Source organism: Monodelphis domestica, chromosome 3 (assembly GCF_027887165.1).
Source record: "Monodelphis domestica isolate mMonDom1 chromosome 3, mMonDom1.pri, whole genome shotgun sequence".
Classification (NCBI taxonomy): domain Eukaryota; kingdom Metazoa; phylum Chordata; class Mammalia; order Didelphimorphia; family Didelphidae; genus Monodelphis; species Monodelphis domestica.
The window spans coordinates 450785053-450805346 of record NC_077229.1 but is presented as its reverse complement, the minus strand read 5'-3'; the positions used below and the strand labels follow the sequence as shown (position 1 = coordinate 450805346).

At 41.9% G+C, this 20294-nt stretch overlaps 1 protein-coding gene across 1 annotated transcript in view; it reads right to left on the bottom strand.

Moving 5' to 3' along the window:
• The window catches only part of GHR (growth hormone receptor), a 155856-nt gene that overhangs the window by 32542 nt on the left and 103020 nt on the right, over positions 1-20294 (bottom strand). The window contains 1 exon segment of the mRNA NM_001032976.1: positions 1623-1746. Within this exon segment, the coding sequence (NP_001028148.1) occupies positions 1623-1746 (124 nt within the window).

The following is a 20294-nucleotide window of genomic DNA, read 5'->3' as shown; positions in this document are numbered from 1 at the left end:
TCTGGACCCATCTCCAGGCCTGGCGCTTTACCCACTGTGCCACCTTTTCTAAGTCATTCTTCACACGCATTCCAGGCTGGTCAGAGCTTTGGTCATGCCAGCCCTCCATTCAAAATGCTCCAAAAGATCTCTGTTGTCTGTTGGGTAAAGTCCAGCCTCCACCACGCTTCCTCTTTCGCGTGCCTGTTTCCTCTCGGGACTGGATTATTTGCCACCTGCCCCCAGTCTCCTCTCTGCATGTGCGCCCTGTCTGTGCGTATGCTGCTCTTTGCCAATACCAGTCTCATTCAGCACTAAACAGTGCTCCACCATGGATCACGCCCGGCAGTGGGGCTGTCACTAGGAAAAACTGAAGCAGAGAAAGTGTACGTTCCGTTGATATCGACTTTCCCTGTGGATGAGAAGTGCCTTCTGCGCTGGCATTTCTTCCATCTCTTCCAGTTCCTGTTCCCGTCCCCCTCCCCCTGCTCTAACGCAGCTCCATAGGCGATTGCTTCCATACAAGCCATTTTAGGTACCTTTTCATAAACTAGGTCACTCTCTATCTTGGAACTCGGAGCCACTCATTGGGAGCTCACCCTCAGCTCTTGGCCAGACGCACAAGCCCCAGATTCCTTACACTGTCCCGCAGGAAGTGCTTTGAATAAGTGGGTGCCATGTTCTAGGAACTCCCCTGAGCCCTCCACAGTTTCTCCCTGTTTCCCCTGGAAGCTGGGAAGAGAGCTCATCATCTCTGGAACTCTACGGAGCTGGTCCAAGGAGTGGACCTCTTCCCAAGCTGGGTTTGCGTCTGGGGGAAAGGCAGGAAAAGGAGGGATGCTTTGAGATGCTCTGCTCTGCTACTGGGAGGACGGAGCCTCCACCTTCAAGGAAAGTAAGAATCAATAGAAATGTGGAATTGGTCATGGATAAACCAGCTGAGCGGTCAGAGGCCTCCGGGGAGTAAACAGCAGGCAAAGAAGATGGCGACCGGCCCAAAGGCTCTCTAGTATGCATAAGGAACACATTTGTTGGGGGGGGCTGTCCTCCAGAGGCACCAGAGGGGGGACTTCATCCATTGTAGAGTCAAGAAAAGACCATGTCAAGGCTGCAATGATTTAAGGAAAACATCCACTGAAAATAAAATCTTTTTAAGTGTCAAAGACTATATGGACAAGCCTCGGCTTCCATTTTCTTATGATTTCCTAGGATCAGAGTTGAAAATGTGAAAGGTATTGCTGAGATTCTTTTCTTTCTTTAGCAGCCCATTCGTACTTTTGACACCCCCCAAAATGAGAGGAAATGGACCTTGCTTGTACCTCTTCCTTGTGCCTCTCCTACTCACTCTCTTTTGCATCTCAGTTATTTGTGTGGCCAGCTTTCCTCTCATTAAATAGAAAATCCCTTGAGAACAGGGTGTGTCTACTTTTGAATCCTTAGGAAGTGGCTATCATGAAAGTCCAAGGGTGCTCATGGGTTCAGATCCATCTTCCGATAGCTATTAACTGTGACCCTTGACAAGCAACTTTTCTGTGCCTCAGTTTCCCTATCTGTATAATGAGAGCACCTTCTGTGATTAGGCAAGGACCCCAGGGCTTATCAGGTGTGTGGGGAAAGAGCATGGACAGTGCTGGAACCCATACCTTTTCTTGTACAACAGCTTTATTGGACTCTTTGCACCATGGTAAATATCATCGGTCCAGTAGCATGAAAACGTCTCTAGTTCGGGTGAACGGCACTTAGTATACTGAGGCTTCCCAGAAGGCTCTGCAAAAGAGAACAGAAAAGAAAAGTATGAACCAATTGCTAGCAAAATAATAATTTTGTGAAGACAGACTTATTTTTGAATAGTTTAAAGCAACTTTACAAGGCCAACCAAAGCGAAATGGGGAGAAGGCTGGACATCTTGGTCTATTCTAAGAGGCGATGGGAAGCTCTGGGGAATATTTTTAAAATTTTGGATCCTGTTTTTACATCAAATAGGCTTACTGTGAATTCCTACATGAATCTCAGAGCACAGAATTCAGTGACTTTAAGAAACATGAAACAAACACACATGAAACAAGAAAAAATTGTGTTCCTTTTTTGTTTGTATGTTGGAGCAAAGGAAGAGTTTCAAGACTGCATTTGGATATGTTAGAAGAGAAGCATGTAGTATAGGGAAAAGGCCCTGGAGAGAAGGCAAAGAACCAAGAAATCTCTTTACAATCTTGTTCAATTCTATTTCACAGATATTAATTGAGTATCTACTATATAGTGAACATTGTGCTTGAAAACGTAACATGGACTATGTGATAGGGATGAAACAGAGAGGGATACAACAAAATGTGAAATTTGAGGGGGGATAGTCCTTGTACCAGAGGGAATCAAGGAAGCCTTCATGAAGGAGGTGGCATTTGAAATGGGCTTTAAAAGATGATGAGAAATCCAAAAAGTTAAGAGGGAGAAGAGAACATTTAAGCCATATTGAGAATAGCATGAGCACAAATTTGGAAGAAGGAAAGTCCAGGAGAGAGATGAATCCATTTTGGCTAGGGGATAGAGTCTATGAAAGTAAGTGGTATAAGATTAATGAAGGATCAAACAAACATGAAGGAGTCTCAGCTGCTGGGTGGCTCAGTGGATAGAGGACCAGATCTAGAGAATGGAGGTTCTGGGTTCAAATATGACCACAAACACTTTTTAGTTGGGTGATCCTGAACAAGTCACTTAACCCCCATGGCCTTGCCCTTACTGCTCTTCTGCCTTGGAACAAATACTTAGTATTGATTCTAAGACAGAAGTTAAGTTAATTAAAAAAAAAAAGGGCCTCAATTTGATGGGCAAAAGGGTATCTTTGAAGATTTTTTTATCAAAAAAGTGACATGATATTCCATACCCCTAGAATACCCTTCACCTCTCCTAAATGATAAAGATATTTCATTTTACCAGTTACTCTAATAGCCCTTCGTCTCTCTGAGCAGTTTGAATTTCTGCTGCTAACTTAGGCGAGGGTTCAGTAAACTAGAAGCTCTAGGACAAATCTCCCCAGCTGCCTGTGTTTGTACAGTCTGAGAGCTGAGCGGCCTTTCCATCGGCTATCATTCACGTTTGGGCGGTGGGCCGGATTTGTGCCACGTTCTGTGGCTGGCTGACCCCCGATTCAAAGCTAGGCGGACTAAAGAGGATTCTGGCCATGGCAGAGAGGACAGGAGAGAGGGCGAGAGCGGAAGGAGGAAGCAACCAGCATACAAGTCCCAGGGTGCTGACGAGTTCCTGCCCTAACCGCTGGGATCGGAATGAACAGCATGTTAGACAGACTGAGGAGGTAATGGGGGAAGCAATAAGCAGGCCTGAGAGGCAAGTTTTGACTACTAGGATTTTTGGCAAAAGAGAACATTCAGGTTTGGATATATCAAGTTTAAGGCATTTCTGGAACAACTAAATAGAAGATTAGCATCCAGTTAGAGACGTGGGTTTAGAATGGGAAAAAAAAGGTGAGATTTGGAGCAGCAGATTTGGAAGTTCTCTGCAGAAAGCAGGCGTTCTGAACACAGGGCCCATGCATTTGCTTTTTAATATTTTTATTTTTATTTATTTTTATTTTTTTAAATCTTACCTTCTGTCTTGGAGCCAGTACTGTTGGCTCCAAGGCAGAAGAGCGGTAAGGGCTAGGTGATGAGCGTCAAGTGACTTGCCCAGGGTCACACAGCTGGGAAGTGTCTGAGGCCAGATTTGAACCCAGGACCTCCCATCTTTAGGCCTGGCTCTCAATCCACTGAGCTATCCAGCTGCCCCCTTTTTAATATTTTTTGAACAATATTTTGACAGGATTGTTTTCCTTTATAACTTCATTTCATGCATTAAAAATTCTTCTGAGAGGGCCATAAGGTTCACCAGACTGTTCACAATACAAAAAATAAAAAAGGTTTAGAGCTTCTGAGTTAGAGAAAATAGTTGAAATGCTACAGGAAACATTGGGATTGACCAAAGATCCCTTTCCGTTCTAAAGTTCTGTGACTTTCCATAGAAAGGCCTGAGATGTAGAAGGGACTTTAGTGATCATCTGGCCATCTTAAGGCTGGATTTTAGTCCAAGCTCCTCATTGTAGAGACCCATATAGGGAAAAAAGCTAAAGTCACACTAAGTCCTGGATTCTGGAGGCAATGCCCTTTCCCTCGCCATCCTGGAAGAATGTAATATGCACTATAACTCTTTTAAAGTCACCATTTGAAGTCAGATGATCAGAGCGGAATATGACTTAATCTGTAAGTAAAAGATAGAAAATACAAGTAAACCCCAGTTCCTTTATTTATTTTGCATTATAAATGTCACAGAAGGTCACGAGTATGCTAGTAAATGTTTAACAACCAGCTCTGGAGGACTTTTATATTTAGTTTATGTCATTGATGTTTTACTCCATTACTATCTTAAGTCTAGACAACCAAAAACATTCCATCAAGCCCTGATTTGTAGTGTTTGCTACTCTCCAAAGTGCAAAGGATTAAACCAAAGATTCTCACCACTGCAAAAGAGCAAAAATTTATATCATTCCTCAAAACACAAACAAGTAAGAGAAATGGCCATCGTTAATTATAAAAAGTAAAAACCAATCTGAATCCCATTTGGTTTGCTTCAACTTAGCAATGATAGGATTAATGTCTGTTTCTTCTTAACTCCAGATGTATGGAAAGTTGCATATTCTGTCTCCATCTTGAGCTAGAGAGAGGAAGTTCATGGTTATGGTGTTAATGTGATGAAGCGTGAGCCAACATCTGGTGCCCTGACATACACATGTCACAAGGAGAAGCTCCCTTTTGCAGCGTATGTGATGTGACCATGTCTCAAGTCAGGAGAGCGCCAAGGGGGAGTCACGTGGGGCATTGTTTGGGGTGCAAAAACGGAGGGGCGCAGAAACAGGTATAAAAACACATTGACCAATCCAAGAATGCCATGCCTTTGGAAAGGAGGGCTACACACAACTTTGTGCTCTGGCTTCAGGTACAAAATGAGCGTCTTTGGCGTTGGCGTCATCCTTGATTCTTCCTGTTCTCTCAGAGCATGCTCACCCTACCATGTGCAACTAGTTGCCAGGTCTCCTTTTGTTCTAATGTGTACATTTATTTTCTTCAGTGTTCACAATAAGAAGAAAACTAAATGATAAAAAATTTTTAAAGTATCTCAAGAGACTGATGCTTTCAGCAACCTAGTAAGTCCTCAAAGGTTTGAGTTTTAGGTGAGGCATAAACAAAAAGTGTACCTAAGTTGAAACCCAAAGACCTTTGCCTTGGAGGCAGCTAGGTGGCCCCATAGATTTAACCTGGAGTCAGGAAGAACTGAGCTCACATCTTAGCTCAAGATATTTACTAGTTGTGTGAGCCTGGGCAAGTCACCTAAAAGCTATCTGCCTCAGTTTCCTCACCTGCTCAATGGGGATAATAAAAGTGCCTGCCTCTCAGGGTAGTAGGGATCAAATGGGATAATATATGAAAGTGCTTAGCATAGTAGCTGGCACATAGTAGATAGCTAATAAATACTTGTTACTTTCTTATACTTTCAATGTTCCTTTTGGCATGTTTATTCTATTCTATTCGGTTTTGTCTTAGATTTTTATTTATTTTATTTTTCAAACCCTTCTCTTTTGTCTTAGAATCAATACTATGTATTGTTCCAAGGCAGAAAGGTGGTAAGGGCCAGGCAATGGGGGCTAAGTGACTTGCCCAAGGTCATACAGCTAGGAAGTGACTGGGGTCTGATTTGAATCCAGAACCTCCTCTCTCTAGACCTGGCTCTCTACCCACTGAGCTACCCAGCTGCCAGTAATCTTAGCTTTTTAAATGAATGATCTGCAATTTCCCAATTTTGTGTGAGTGTGACTTGCAGATATTAAGACATCTTTTGCTTTTCTACCTTTTAGAAAGAGTGAGTCAAAGTTCATTCTTTGAAAGAACATTTTAATCCAGGGCAAATAATCCTTGGTGAGTGAGATTTGACAGGTGGAAAAGTGGGATATTGGAATGAAACAGAAAAATACTGCTTTTTGGCTAAAGGAACTGGCCACTTAGGATTTTTGAAAAAGGAACTGATACAAACAAGCCTGTTACTGAAATCTCTGGGGATATATACATCATGTTAATTAAGGATATATGTTAATGAAGAATAAACTGGGCAGAAAGATAAACAGAGCAGCAAATAAAAATGTCCTGTATCAGGCTCCTCGGATGAGGAAAGGGACAAAACTGCAAATATTAACTTTTCTCAGCAAGCATTCTGTTTTAACTTCTAAAATTAAGGAAATCTTTGGATAGAAACATGGGAATTAGAATTGGAAGAGGCCTTAGAGATTATCTAGTCAAACTCCTTCATTTTATGGCTAAAGCAACTGAGACCAAGAGATGTTAAATGACTTCTCTGCCCAAAGTAATACAAAGAGCAGAGGCTTTGTGAACCCAGGACCTCTGACGTCCTCCACTACAGGCTGATGGTCTTAATTGTTGAGGATGTGCACACATAATTGACTAAGATCTTGAATTTACTCTGAAACTTGGAGGAAATTTCTTCTACTATTTACCACTGTTTTTAAAGCAGCAAATAGAAGATTGGAGGTACTTCGGCATGGTGGATAGAGGGCTAATCTTGGAAGCAGGAAGACCTGGATTTAAGGATAGCCTCTTTACAAAACTACTCATGTGACCCTAGGCAAATCATCTAACTTCAGTGAGAACAACAGAAGACAGTGCTCTTTCCTACCTCCCAAGGTGATATAAGAAAGGCCAATTAACTTTACTAATATCCTCTGGAAAGGAAAAGCAGCCTGCAGGTTTGATGCTGTCCCTTAGACCCCACGAAGAGGTACATTTATAGTGCCTTATTACAGTATTATTTTAGATCTTCAGTTACTCAAGTCTTTTTTATAGACCCCTGTCTTACAGAAAATTCTGCTTTGTAGCCTCCTGTTATCTGCATTTTAGCAATCCTTATCTCCCTCCCATTGAACTTAGACTGTTCCCCTTGAACCCTGGGCTCCAGGAGGTAAACTTTCTGGGTAGAAGCAGAATCATTTCTAAACTATGCTACTGAACCTCCTTCTTCCACCTTCCATCCCTTTTATGAATTATTTTAACATGTAACATCTTTGAGGGCAAGGGCTATCTTACCTGTCTTTCTATCTCCAGTATTTAATTCACAGTTTGTAACACAGCAATTTAATAAGTTTCCTTCCTTCCTTCCTTCCTTGCTTCCTTCCTTCCTTGCTTCCTTCCTTCCTTGCTTCCTTCCTTCCTTCCTTCCTTCCTTCCTTCCTTCCTTCCTTCCTTCCTTCCTTCCTTCCTTCCTTCCTTTCTTCCTTCTTTGTCTTTCCTTCCTTCCTTTTTTGTCTTTCCTTCCTTTTCTTCCTCTACCTCTCATTCTTTCCTCCCTTTCTTCCTCCCTCCCCAAACTTACAAAATTAAAAAAAAAATCAAACTAGGTGACTTTGTACCTTTCTAGAGTCCAAGAGAACATCAGGAGAACAATTGTCATCATGCTCTCTGGGAGACTATCTGGGGAGGGGGTTCCAAAATTTGATAAAGCTCTCCTCAGTAGCCTGGCATCATGAGAATATTCCTCGCCTACTTGGGAGTCAAAGCAACTACGTAACACAGTGGGTAGAGTCTCAGGCCCAGAGTCAGGGAAGAGCTGAGTTCAAATCCAGTCTCAGACACTTCCTAGATGAGTGACTCTGGGCAAGTCATTTCACCTTGATTGCCTCAGTTTCATCATCTGTAAAATGAGCTGGAAAAGGAAATGCAAACCACTCTAAGTATCTCTGCCAAGAAAAGCTCAAAATGGGATCACAGAGTCAGATATGACTGAAATAACAGCAACAGCAACTTGGGAAACTTGTTTTGTTGCTAGAAATAGGTACCAGTATGATCATGGCTGAATATCACCACTGGGAAATAGGGGCTGATTTCTGATTAGTCAAGACTGCCTGCATGGGACCTTTCCTGTATGGTGATCGTTAAAAGGGAGCAACAATAATAACAGCAGCAACGAAAATGACCCCACAGATCTCTCTAAGGTTAGTGCGGAAGTTTGACTAAGACAAAAACTGAAGCTCAAGGAGCTGCTCAGACATGCTCCAGCTTGGCCACCCAGCTAGAGTTCTCAAGGCAAAGCTGGTGGTATTCAAAATCAGGTCTTCTGGCTCTATTTCTCTCTAATATCTCTAACTGTCTCTCATGTCAGGGTATTTTCCACTACATTTGTCACTGGAGCCTTTTCTTTTCCTTCTTTTTTTTAAACTCTTTTCATTTCCATCTTAGACTCAATACTGTGTCTTGGTAGCAAAGTAGAAGAGCAGTAAGGGCTGGGCAATGGGGAGTTAAGTGACTTCCCCAGAGTCACCCAGTCAGAAGGTGTCTGATTTGAACCCAAGATCTCCCATCCTTATTCCTGGCTCGCCATCCTCCGAGCCCCTTAGCTGCCCTGGCCACTGGAGTTTTGAAACAGGATTGCTTCCAAAATGAAGGAATAAAAGAAAGATGCTTTCACACTCCTGTTCAGTGGCCACCTCTCCAAATCTCAAAGATCACCCTAAGTTTCATTTAATACTTGCTTGGAGAGTGAATAAAGGAGTGTGGAGAAACTGAAGGCTTAGAGAATGTAAACGTCACACACAAGATTTGTTAGCTAGTGATACCTAAGTAGCAGAACCCAGCTGTCATGAGTCACAAGAACCTCAGCGTTCTCCCTAGAACATGGGGCTATTTCTCCTCCTTGAGACTCATTTCTGGCAGAGACGCCAGAGCTCTTTGGGGTTGTGATCGGGGCTCTGTTGCTTAATGTTGGTATGAGCCTGGGCCAATCACTTGTTCTCTGGCCTTCATTTTTCTCTTAGTAAAATAAGAGGGAAGTATCTCTACGTCCTTTCTAGTTTTAATTCCTTTTTATCTAAATTAATTGATTGTGGAAGCTAGATGGCTCAGTAAATTGAAAGCCAGCCCTTGAGATGGGGGATCCTGGTTCAAATCTGGCCTCAGACACTTCCTAGCTATGTGATCTTGGGTAAATCCCTTACCTCTCATTGCCTAATCTTTATTGCTCTTCTGCCTTGGATTCAATACACAGTGTTCATTCTAAGAAGGAATGTTAAAAATAATGATATTAACAGAACAAAGTAGGAAAATATTGACCATCATAGCGTTCAGTGATTCCCAAGGCTTCAACACAGTCTGTAGAGGATTGTAGCTGTTAGCTCAGAGGGCAGAGACTACTTATTGTTGTAATCCCCAGAGTGCTCAGGGTAATGTAAAAATGAATTGCCTGTTGAATGAATGAATCAATGATCTCACCTTGATGTACATAATTTCCTTTTCCTTAGAAAGGGCAGGAAAGTAAATAAAAGAAGAAAGAAAAAAGCCCATTTTTACTAAAAGAATCAACTAACACTCCCTACTTGAAAATTTAATACAAGGAACTGTAATAAATAGGATGCTGGTGTGTCAGTTGTATTAGAAATAGATAATCTTGGAGCTATTTCTAGTTGTAATAAATGAGATACTCTGGCTTGACTAGAGAGCTACTAGGGGAAACCTGTGGGTGCCTAGTTGTAATGGAGATACAGATACTTCTGAGAGATGAGAGATACTACTAGAGGGGATACCCTGGGGTTGCCTATTGATCACTACTGATGGCTAATAGATCACGATATTTCCTACCCTCCACCCTTCACCTCCCAGTTTTCCACCTGCCTCCCTTCCCCTCCCCCCGTTAGTCAGCCACCCTTCTAAGTAATTCAAAGGTGAACTGTGAGGTTTAGAGAAGATACTCTTGTTCTCTTTCTCAAGTAAGGAGGTTTATTGGGGAGGACAAGGATGGAAGATGAGGTGAGGGATGAGGTTTTCCCTAATCTATAAGGAGGGTTAGGAGGACTTTAGGAAATGTCAGTCCTGTCACAACTGTGACACAAGTCTGTCAAGGAGATGGGAGGATAATTGTTTAATCTTCTTTTTTCTTCTTCAAACTCAAATCTCAGAGACACAAATATCTTCTTCACCACACTAAGCCACCAACAAAAGTTAATTTCTTCTCAGCCTGGCTATAGAAGGCCCCCCCCCCCCCCCGCCCCCAAGGGTCCTTCAGCTTAGGATAGAAGCTAACAGGGGACCTGTTCCCAGCTTCTTCCCTCTTCAGCCTGGCTTGCCTCCAACTGTCTTTCCTGGGAACATTCTATTTGGAATGTTCTTCTTTGATTGACAGCTGAGGTCCTTTACTTTGTTTTGCATGCTTGGCTTGTCTTGTAAATCCTCTCTTACACATAACTCAGCTCAAAAGTGGTATAAATTCAAAGTGATATCAAACTGTTTGCTTGTTATCCCACAGATTTCTTTTAGATTTTTGTTTCATTTTCTCAAGTGAAATAAAATATTTCCTCACATTGACCCTAGGAGAGCTAGGAATAGCAAGTACTTGAGCTCCTAATTTACAGATAAGGAAACTGAGATGCACAGAGGTTAAGCAATTAATTACCCACTTACACAACTTGCTAGTATTAGAACTAGAATTCAAACCCAATTGTGGATTCCAAGTTCAGAACTCTTCTCTATGCCAAACTTGTTTCCTACATTAAATGAAATACCACCCCCTAGCCCACAAAAAATAAAGTATGCTTGAAGAACAAAAAGGGAAATAGTATCCTAAAAGAAAACCATAAAGCATCAATGACTGGATAACTTTTGGCCCTTTCTTGCATACAAAATGCAGTCTTGCAAACAAACTACATATGCAGTCAATCAATGGTCAGTATAAGAAGGGAGAAAATCAAGCCAAAGCATGCTCAGTCACCCTCATCTGGCTAAAGGAAGATGATTTCAGAATGCAATTTGTAGTGAGGAAATACTTATTGTTAACTGTGATAGTTTTCGTATGTTCTGAGGATTGCACAAGTTCATTAGTCAAAGCCAAGTATGGTGAAACCCTGATGTTCCCTTTGGAGATAATAAGCAGAGATATGTTGAAGGAGAAAGAACATTTTAGAAATGCTGAATGTGACTAAGAACCTCAGTTCTGACCAGGATGTGCTGACCAGGTTCCTCACCTCCCCCACCCAACCAGGTCTGCAGCCTGTGGCTTTTCCATTCTTTTGCATCTGTTTTATGACTTCCAAATATAATAGGTGCTACAGATGCCAGTATACTCTTCCAAATTAGGGAACCTAATGCCTCATTGTCCAGTTAAGCTCCTCTTAGCCACCACAAGATGCTGAGGGTTGGCTGTATCCAGTAAGCCAGCCTAAAAAATGTATGTAAGCCAAATTTGTATAGTGGAAGGAATTTTTGTTGTTGGTGTTGTTCATTTGTTTAGTTATTTCCTACTTTTTGTGATCCCATGGAGCACACCAGGCTCTCCTATCCTCCACTGTCTTCCTAAGTCTGTCCAAGTTCATGTTCATTGCTTCCATAACACTATGTATTCATCTCATTCTCTGCCATTGCCATCTCCTTTTGCCTTCAATCTGTCCTGACATAAGGGTCTTTTCCAAAGAGTTCAACCTTCTCATTCATCAAGTGGCCAAAGTATTTAAGCTTCAGTTTTAGTATTTGGATAATTTCCTGTTGAATGATATCCAGGCTTTTTCTTTTGTAATGATTTTCCGGGAGACCAATGATTCTTAAATTGTCTCTCCTGGACCTGTTTTCTAGATTTTCTGTTTTGTGGATGAGGTGTTTCATATTTTCCTCAATTTTTTCATTCTTTTGGTTTTGTTTTATAGTTTCCTGTTGCCTTGTGAAGTTATTTGCTTCTAGTTGTTGGATTCTAGTTTTTAAAGACTAAATTTCATCCCTGGCTTTTTGGTTATCCTCCTTCTGGATTGATTTTCTTTGGAGGTCATCTTTCATCTTCTTTGCCTCATCTTTCATTTTCTTTGCCTCATCTTTCATCTCCTTTGTCTCATTTTTCAAGGTGATTAATTTTTGCTTTCAAGACACTTTTTTATGTTTCTAGATGATTTATTTTGCTTTTTAAGTTCTTTTCCTAGTTGTCTTCAGTCTCTCTTAATTGTTTTTTGAATTGTATTTTGAGTTCTTCCAAAGCCTGTGTCCAATTCACTGGAGTTTTTGAGTTTTTTCTTTGTGTTCCTTGATCATCCTCTGTTCCATTTGCTCTTTGTTCATTGCCTGGATAGGAGCTGTCGATTGTAATTTCTTTTTTCTTTTTCTGTTGTTTACTCATATTTCTCCCTTCTTTCCCCCTTGTAGTTGTCTGCAATCTTGCTCCTCTCATTTTGTGCTGGATCTGTGAGTTTGGGCTGTTCTGTCCTGAAGGGGCTTCTTCTCTGTTCTGCTGTTTGTTCAGGTAAGCTGATCTTCCCCAGCTGACAGCAGAAGCTAAGAAGGAGCTGGGTTTCCTGCCCTGTGGTCAAGGTTGTTGCCTATAGTTTGTTGCTGCCTTTGCCCCTTGGAGCTCAGTCAGCAAGGCTCCCAGATCAGTCTGTGGGGGAGGGGCATTGGAGTTTGAGCTTCCCTGACCTCTGAAGGCTTCTGATATGCCCTATTGATGAAAATGAACCAGGGTGAAGTTGATCTGCAAAGCTGGATGTGCCCTGAGATCAAAACTTCCAGAAGAGGGGTGGGGAAAGATGGAGCATCTTGGCTGCAACTGAGCTGCCTGCTCCGCACTTCTCCTCCAGCTGCCTTTATGCTGCCTGTATTCTATACCCAGAGCCTGGCACAGTTTTGCCAGCAAAGTACTCCCTCCAGACTAGTGTCCTTCCCCACCCAGAGATTCTGGCCACCGCTGGAGGCTCAGCACTATAGGTGGGGGAGGAGTCCTGGAACCTCCCTTCTTCCTTCCACTTAAACCCACATGTTCTAGAATTCAGTCTTTTTTGGGGGCATACCTTTTAAGTTGGGTCCAGGAGGAGGATTCCCTAGCTCTGTCCTGTTGTTAGATTTGGTTTTAAGTCCCCTTGAAGCATTGTGTTTTTAATTGGGGAGGAAGGGTTTTCAGAGGTCTAAATTGTTGCTATCTCTAAGCTGCCATCTTGACTCCCTCAGTTTTAGTATTTGGCCATCCAGCCTGAATTAATTTCTGTAATTATTGACTGATTCGATCTCCTTGCTGTCCCAGGGACTCTCAAAAGTTCTTCTTTAGCATTCTAATGGGAAAGCATCAATTCTGTGGCCTTCAGCTTTCCTATAGTCCATTTCTCAAAGCCATACATTGGAAGGTTGCTCCCCTGAAATAAACTTCTTTCCCTTTCGGTTTGGCTACTCAATTCATTTGACTTCCATTTATGCAGACCTGATAGTGGGTGAAATTTTCTTTGGTCCCTCTAGGAATTAAGGTTGAGAGATTTTCTAAAAGATGGCAGAGCTTAATGAGGTCAGTGTATTTCTTGAAGACTTCTGCAAGAGTAGGTTGGGGGATTGTTTGCAAATAACTGTCAGTATAATAAAAAAAAAAACACTTTACATTTTGGTTAGAAACATAAAGGAAAACCTGGGTCCTAAAAGTTTTGAGGTGGGTTGACAGAGTTTGATTTGTAGATTAACATGGCTTGTTTCCAAAGTGGCTACTTTAGGAGGAACCAAAACTATGTCCACCTGAGGATGGAATTATGCAACACTGAACAAAAGTTGATGATTGAACACCTTTGCTTCTTCAAATCTCCCTTTTGCTCTGGAAGGGTAATAGGGAAGCGTGAGGGTGAAGAGGGTAGGGCAATATAAATCATGACTTGTAAATTCCTACAAACAAGGTAATGATAACTTTTTCTGGTTATTTGAGGGTAAGTATTCTGTCATAAACATTTTCTTGGTTAATTTTGAAATTTCTTAATTAAAATTAATTTTAATGGAATTCTTAAAAAATGTACCACATAAACCTAATTAACTAAACAGTAACAATGAGTACAAGTGAATCTTTTTTTACTTATAAAAAAACCATTATTAAAAAGTTGCTCTGTCGTTTTTTCGGTCATGTCTGACTCTTCATGACCTCATTTGGGGTTTTCTTGGCAGAGATACTAGAGTGTGTTGTCATTATTTTCTCCAGCTCATTTTTTTTTACAGATGAGGAAGCTGAGGCAAATAGGGTTAAGTGATTTGCCCTGTGTCACACAGCTAGGAAGTGTCTAAGGTCAGATTGGAATTCAGGAAGATGAGTCTTCCTGTCAGTCTATCCAGTGAGCCACCTAGCTGCCCATTGTATTATAAAAATGTAATGGGGTGTGTAGGACTGTTTATATTTATATTAAATCAATCTAAAAAATTTTCCAGTTAGTGATTCTGATGCCTCTGGTACTTTCATTTCATAATGTCAGTTTCTAGAAACACGCCCTCTTTCTTTTTGTCTCTAATCTTTCATCTATAATAACTAAAAAAAAATTGGTTGGGGAAGGCACTCTGGTTCCTAACTGTTAAATTGGGATAAGATTTTTTTTAAACCCTTATTTCCGGTCTTAGAATCAATACTATACATTGGCTCCAAGGCAGAAGAGTGGTAAGGGCTGGGCAATAGGGTTAAGTGACTTGCTCAGGGTCACAGAGCAGGAAAGCATCTGAGGCCAGGTCTGAACCCAGGACCTCCTGTCTCTGGGCCTGGATCTCGATCCACTGAGCCATCTAGCTGTCCCCTAAATTGGGATAAAATTCAGCTAACACGTGTATATGCTATTCTAAATCATGAAGTCTGATCCTGAGAGAGGTATCCCCCTGAGAGAGGAGGTTGCCACCCCCTTCTGGGGAACAAAATGTATTGGCATATATAAGGCATAGCATGCTTTATAGCTACTGTCTTCACTACACAATATTCATTTTCTCTTCTAAATCTTGGCCTGCTCTGTTCTGGAGGATGGAATTTAAAGGAAGTCTGACTTTGGATTAAGAGGGAATATTATATTATTCATGGGGGAGGTACAGCTGATCTTCAACTAGCTAAAGACAAAGGTTCTTTGGTAATAGTTTCTTCCAAAAATATAATTGAAGGAAAATTTTGCACAGCTTTTGGGGAAACTGTTACTAATGGGTGAAAAGAGTTGCTTTCCATTTGGTATTTGCTTGATTGCATAAAATCCCAAAAGACCTCTAGAAAAACCCATCATCTCCACGGCTGCCTCTTTCCCTGGTGTGCTTGGGTGGTGTGGATGGTGGAGGAGGCATCCACAGCTTCCCAGCCAGGGTCCATTGTCAGGAAAGGGAGAGAGCTGGGAAGGCCAAGTTTTGCCTCAGGAACGGCCCAGATTCTGTTTCTAGCTTCTCCTCCCTGTTCCTTAGCGCCCGCCACCCTCTCCACGCGGGGCACCGGCGTCGCTCTCCAAAGCATCCTCTTCTCCAAGGTGCACCTTTCCTGATTCAAGTGCTCAGCAAGTCAAGAACCTCTCCAGCCCCACTTGGATCAAGCTAGAGACATTGGAGGCAGAGCCTTGAAAAGTGCCAGTCTGGCACGGAGTCTCCAATGTCTGGGCAAATCGTTCCTGTCAGAGGAGCTGAGACATCAGGGAAACACAGCAGCCTAGGGAGCCTTTACAGAGCTGCTGGGTTTGCGTCTCAGGCTACAGGACTGCCAGCGCTTAAGAAACAACAAATGTCAGTTTGCTAGAATGGGATGCAGGCTAGCAGCGAGGGAAAGTTTGGGTCTAAGGACAGAATTTGGCAAATACAGGATGTTAAGCATAGGATGTTGCCAAATGTAAGGAATTCACTTTGATACTCGATCTTTCTGCAGCTCCCCATGGAAGTGGTGTCGGCACAGCTGCCAGTCTCCTTTTGGGGACCGTTAAAGCCACGGAGCAAGACACTGTTCAGTGGGGGAGGGGTGGTGTTCATGAAAATCCTCATCTACTTGCAAGAAAGCTTCCCACTATATTTTCATGCTAGCCGGGTGAGGCCACTGAGTTCAAAAGGCATACATGCCGGACCTACAGTTGCTTTAGGCTCAAGGCCAAGGCAACGCCAACTTTTGCATTCTCTTTGAAATCTGTTTATAGCATCCCCCACACTTAAAAAAAAAGTCTTGGCTTGGCAGGAGGGAGGACTCGGCCTTTTGAAGCCTTCCTTCAGCTTCTTGTTTATTGGCCCCAAAGAAAATGAGCTGTGTCATGGAAGGGAGTCTCTGGTTAACTGAAGCTCGCCCTGCAAACATCAAGGCTTTTGTCACTTCACTCATTCATTTTGGATGGAGAACATTCCGAAATGTATTCCACATGTGTCTGCTTCCTTCCTTCTACAGAGGGAGATTAAAAAAAATCTGTGGGAGGGGTGCTTGTGATTTCATCGATGTAGGGAACTGTCAATGAGGAACTTTGTTTCTGCATCTGAGTTTTCAAGATTTACCTGTGTGCACTGACAACTTAAGTGACTTGCCCAGGATCACACAGTCAGAATTTTTCAGAGGCAGGACTTGAACTCATGTCTTCCCGACCCTATCCACTCTTGCCAGCTCTCTATCCATTATGTTGCACTGCCTCTCTAAAGAGTGCTTAGGTCCATGAGGAGGCATCTGAGTGGATCTTCTTGCATTTCACCATGTTAGAAGGCACTAGGTCCCTTTTGTGTGTGTGTGAGAGAGAGAGACAGATAGAGACACGGAGAGAAAAAAAGAAAAAACCAGAGGGAGGGAAGGGAAGCCCCATTTCACTTGGGGCTTAAATAAAAGATGACAAAACATAATTCAGTCTATTCTCGATCACTTATAATCATTGTCATCGTCAAGAAGCATTTATTAAACACATACTATGTGCCAGAGGATACAAAGAAAGTTTGCAAAGAAGTCTCTGCTTTCAAGAACTCAGTCTGTTGGGAGATGGCATACAGACGAGGATTTACAGGATAAACCGGCAATGCTGTAGGCGGGAAGGCATTAATATATATATTAACTCTCACCTTTCATCTTAGAATTGATACTATGTAATGGTGGAAGAGCGCTAAGGGCTAGGCAATAGGGATTCAGTGACTTGCCCAGAGTCACACAGCTAGGAAGTAGGAGGCCGTATTTGAGCCCAGGACTTCCTGACTCCAGACTGGCCTCTACATCCGCTGAGCCACCTTGAGATGAAGAGGGAGAAAGCTGCCTGCACAGGGGATAGATGGTCCGTAGCAATTCGTGGAGTTGGGAGATGAGGTGCCATGTTTGAGGGATAGAAAAGAGGCCAGTGTCCCTGTATGGTAGAGTATGGGGAAGGAAGGAAGGTATAAGAAGCTTGGAAAAAAGAAAAAAGAAGCTTGGAAGGTGAGAAGGGGCCCTATTTATGAAGGGAGCCCTACTGGAGTTTCTTGAACTTGGGGGATGGGGGTAACCTGGTAAGTAGGACCTTGGCTTTGGGAAGATCAATTGGATAGCTCAGTCAAGGGCAGCCTAGAGTACAGAAAGAGAGTCAAGGCAGGAAGACCCATCTGTAGGCTAAAAAGAGGTTATAAACATCTGTTTTTGTGTGACCCCGGGATTTTGTTTTTTATGTCCTTTGGCTTTTTTTTCATAGCTAAGTCTGTGGACCTATACGTTTTCCATGCTTCCAGTGTGGTAGAGGTCTATTATTTCTTGCCTCTCTCATTTGTACTCTATAGATTCCGGACCCATGTTGGCTCTGTTGGCTTGTGGGAGGTTGCATGTCCTGCTATTGCACTGAGTTAAGGTTAGCCTGCTGGAAGAGTTTGCAAGTGCAGAGTGACTGAATGCCCATTCTCTATTGGTCCTTTTACCATTTGAAGGCGCTGGCTTCTCCTTCTTTCTGCTTTAGTACCACTGCTGCTCTACTGGGCTTCTGGCTACTCTCCATCCTCCCCCTCCCTCCCACTGTCCACAGACCCCTCTGTCTTCCTAATCTGCCATGAACTGGAAAATCAACTCACCGGCTATGATGTTTTCTTGGCTTTCCTGATTAGAATTCATTTTGGCACATTTTCTTGTTGTGGAGGAGGTGTGCTGGGATAGTTAGGCAAAAATAACTCTCTCCACCATGCTGACTCTGTTCTGAGGGGCCATCCAATGGATCCTCCTCTTTTGATTGGCGAGGAACCGAAGCCCACAGAGGTGATTTCCCAGGACTGAACAGCTAGTATGTGGCAGAGCCAGGATGCGAATCCAGAACCTCTGATTCTTTGTCCTTTTTCCGATTGAATTACTGCCCTTACAAACTAGTTGAAGCCTAAAATGATTCTGTCCTTATATAAGGATTTGTATGAAAACATGCTGTTAGTTCCCACCCCCAACACTATATGTGTAAAATCATGACAGCAGACCACTATCTTGTGAAGTTCTTTCTCCTTTATAAAGGGGTTCTACTGACCTGATAACATCTTATTGGTTCATTTGTTAACTTATTGAGGAGTAAGCTCCAGGAATGCCTCAGTTCTAGTCTTCATCAATTTCCCCACTGATAAAAAAGAGGATTGTGCCTTTGAGAAGGGGCTGATGTTCTTATTAGGTTGTTGGCTTGAAAAAATATTTAAAGACCTGAGATTTTGGTTGGAGATAAAGAAAAATTAATTTGTTATCCACATTTTAAGCTTAATTAGCTTATCCAGCTTACTTAGCTGGAAAAATGAGTTATCTTTTCAATTGCTGAAGAGCTAAACCTACTTCTTTTCATTTCATTTAAAAAATAATAGATCTGTCTTTCAGGAGCTGGAAAACATCATAGTTCCTGAAAAAACCAACATGCCACTGACAACTCTAAAGAGTCAAAAGTCCAAGGAAAATCACACCTCAGTTCTAGGGCCATTCCTACATAAAATGTGCAAATACCAAATGAAGATGATAAAGATTTATTAAACTTCCTAGATAACACTTTTATTTACTAACATTACTGCTATTATCCTTTTGTAAATTCTAGTCCAAATGAAGTAGTGCTACCCTTTCTTTCTTTTATTTGTTAAAAATTATTTATCAAACTCTTGCCTTTCGTCTTAGAATCAATACTAAGTATTGGTTCTAAGGCAGAAGAGCAGTATATGAGCTAAGCAATGGTGGTTAAGTGGCTTGCCCAGGGCCACACACACGAGAGTATTTGAGGCCTAATTTGAACCCAGGACCTCCCCCCTCCAGGACTGACTCTCTTTTTAGCTGCCTTCCAGTGACTCTTCTTAATGTGTATCAGGCAAATAAATGCATTTTTTGCTCATGTTCTACATTATTATTTAGTCATATTCTCATGTAGAATTTAGCATGCTAGGATCATGGAATCACAGATTTAGAGGTAGAAGCAGTCTCAGAGCTCATCAAGTCCAACTGCCTCTTTGTATAGATGAGGAAACTGAGACTCAGGGAAGCTAAGGGAATTCCCAATGGCACATAGGTAGTTTGCATTCTCCATGGCAAAAATGTCCTTTGGGAATCCTACCTCTCTTATTTATTATTATTATATGACTTTGAGCAAATCAAATAATATCCCCAAGACTTAGTTAAGCCACCTCTAAAATAAGGGGCTAAACTAAATGACTTCAGAGATCCCTATTAGCTTTAGTTCTGTCTTCTTATGAAGGAAACCTAGTCACTCATCCATTTCCATAGAATATTTGGGGACTTGGGAGAAGCCTTGGAGAATTTTTTTTTGTTCTATTCTTGATATGGGAAAACTGCTCTCCAATTATGATCACTGGGAAGAAAAGAAACATTCTAAGATTAAACACTTCATTCTTCCCCCCTTGGGTAGTATTCAGGGACTTTCTAAGAGGCTGCAGGGGATTAAAAAAAAAAGGATGACACTGCCCGTGCCACTGAAAAGCTTCCAATCCATTTAAGGAGGCAAGGCACACACATCTGAAACACTTGGGTGGTAATTCAAGAGAATTTATTATAACATGCTCAATTGTGTGGCACAAAGTATAAAGAAAAAAATTAAATGTTGCCTGAAGTAGGGAAGGTCTTCTGGATGAGGCTGACCTCTGAGGATGGGAAGGATTGAAATAGGCAAAGATGAAGAAGTTGATTACTTCTATTAACACAATTTCTATGTTCATTTCCATATATACACGTGACAGTGGAGGATATAAGCCTCTGTTAAGGAATATCTGTTAAAACTTTATCAGGTAGATACAGGAAAAATTGGACAAAACAGTTTTCTTAGGCAACGAAGAGAACTAAACAAGGAAAACTCTAAATTTGTCTTTTCCCAGGCAGGATTTATAACCATGCTCAGAATCATAAAATGCTAGTAACATCTGAATAAAAGAGTAAGCTCTTTATGGCTTCTTTGATAGACAAAGAAACTGAAGTGCAGCCTTGTCCAAAGTCATGCACCAAAAAGGGCAAGTACAAAATTTATAGTGATAAAATGACCCCCCACCTTTACTAGGATAGAAAACCCCGTGAGGATAGGCACCTCGAGCCTCTTCTAAACTTTTTATTTCCCC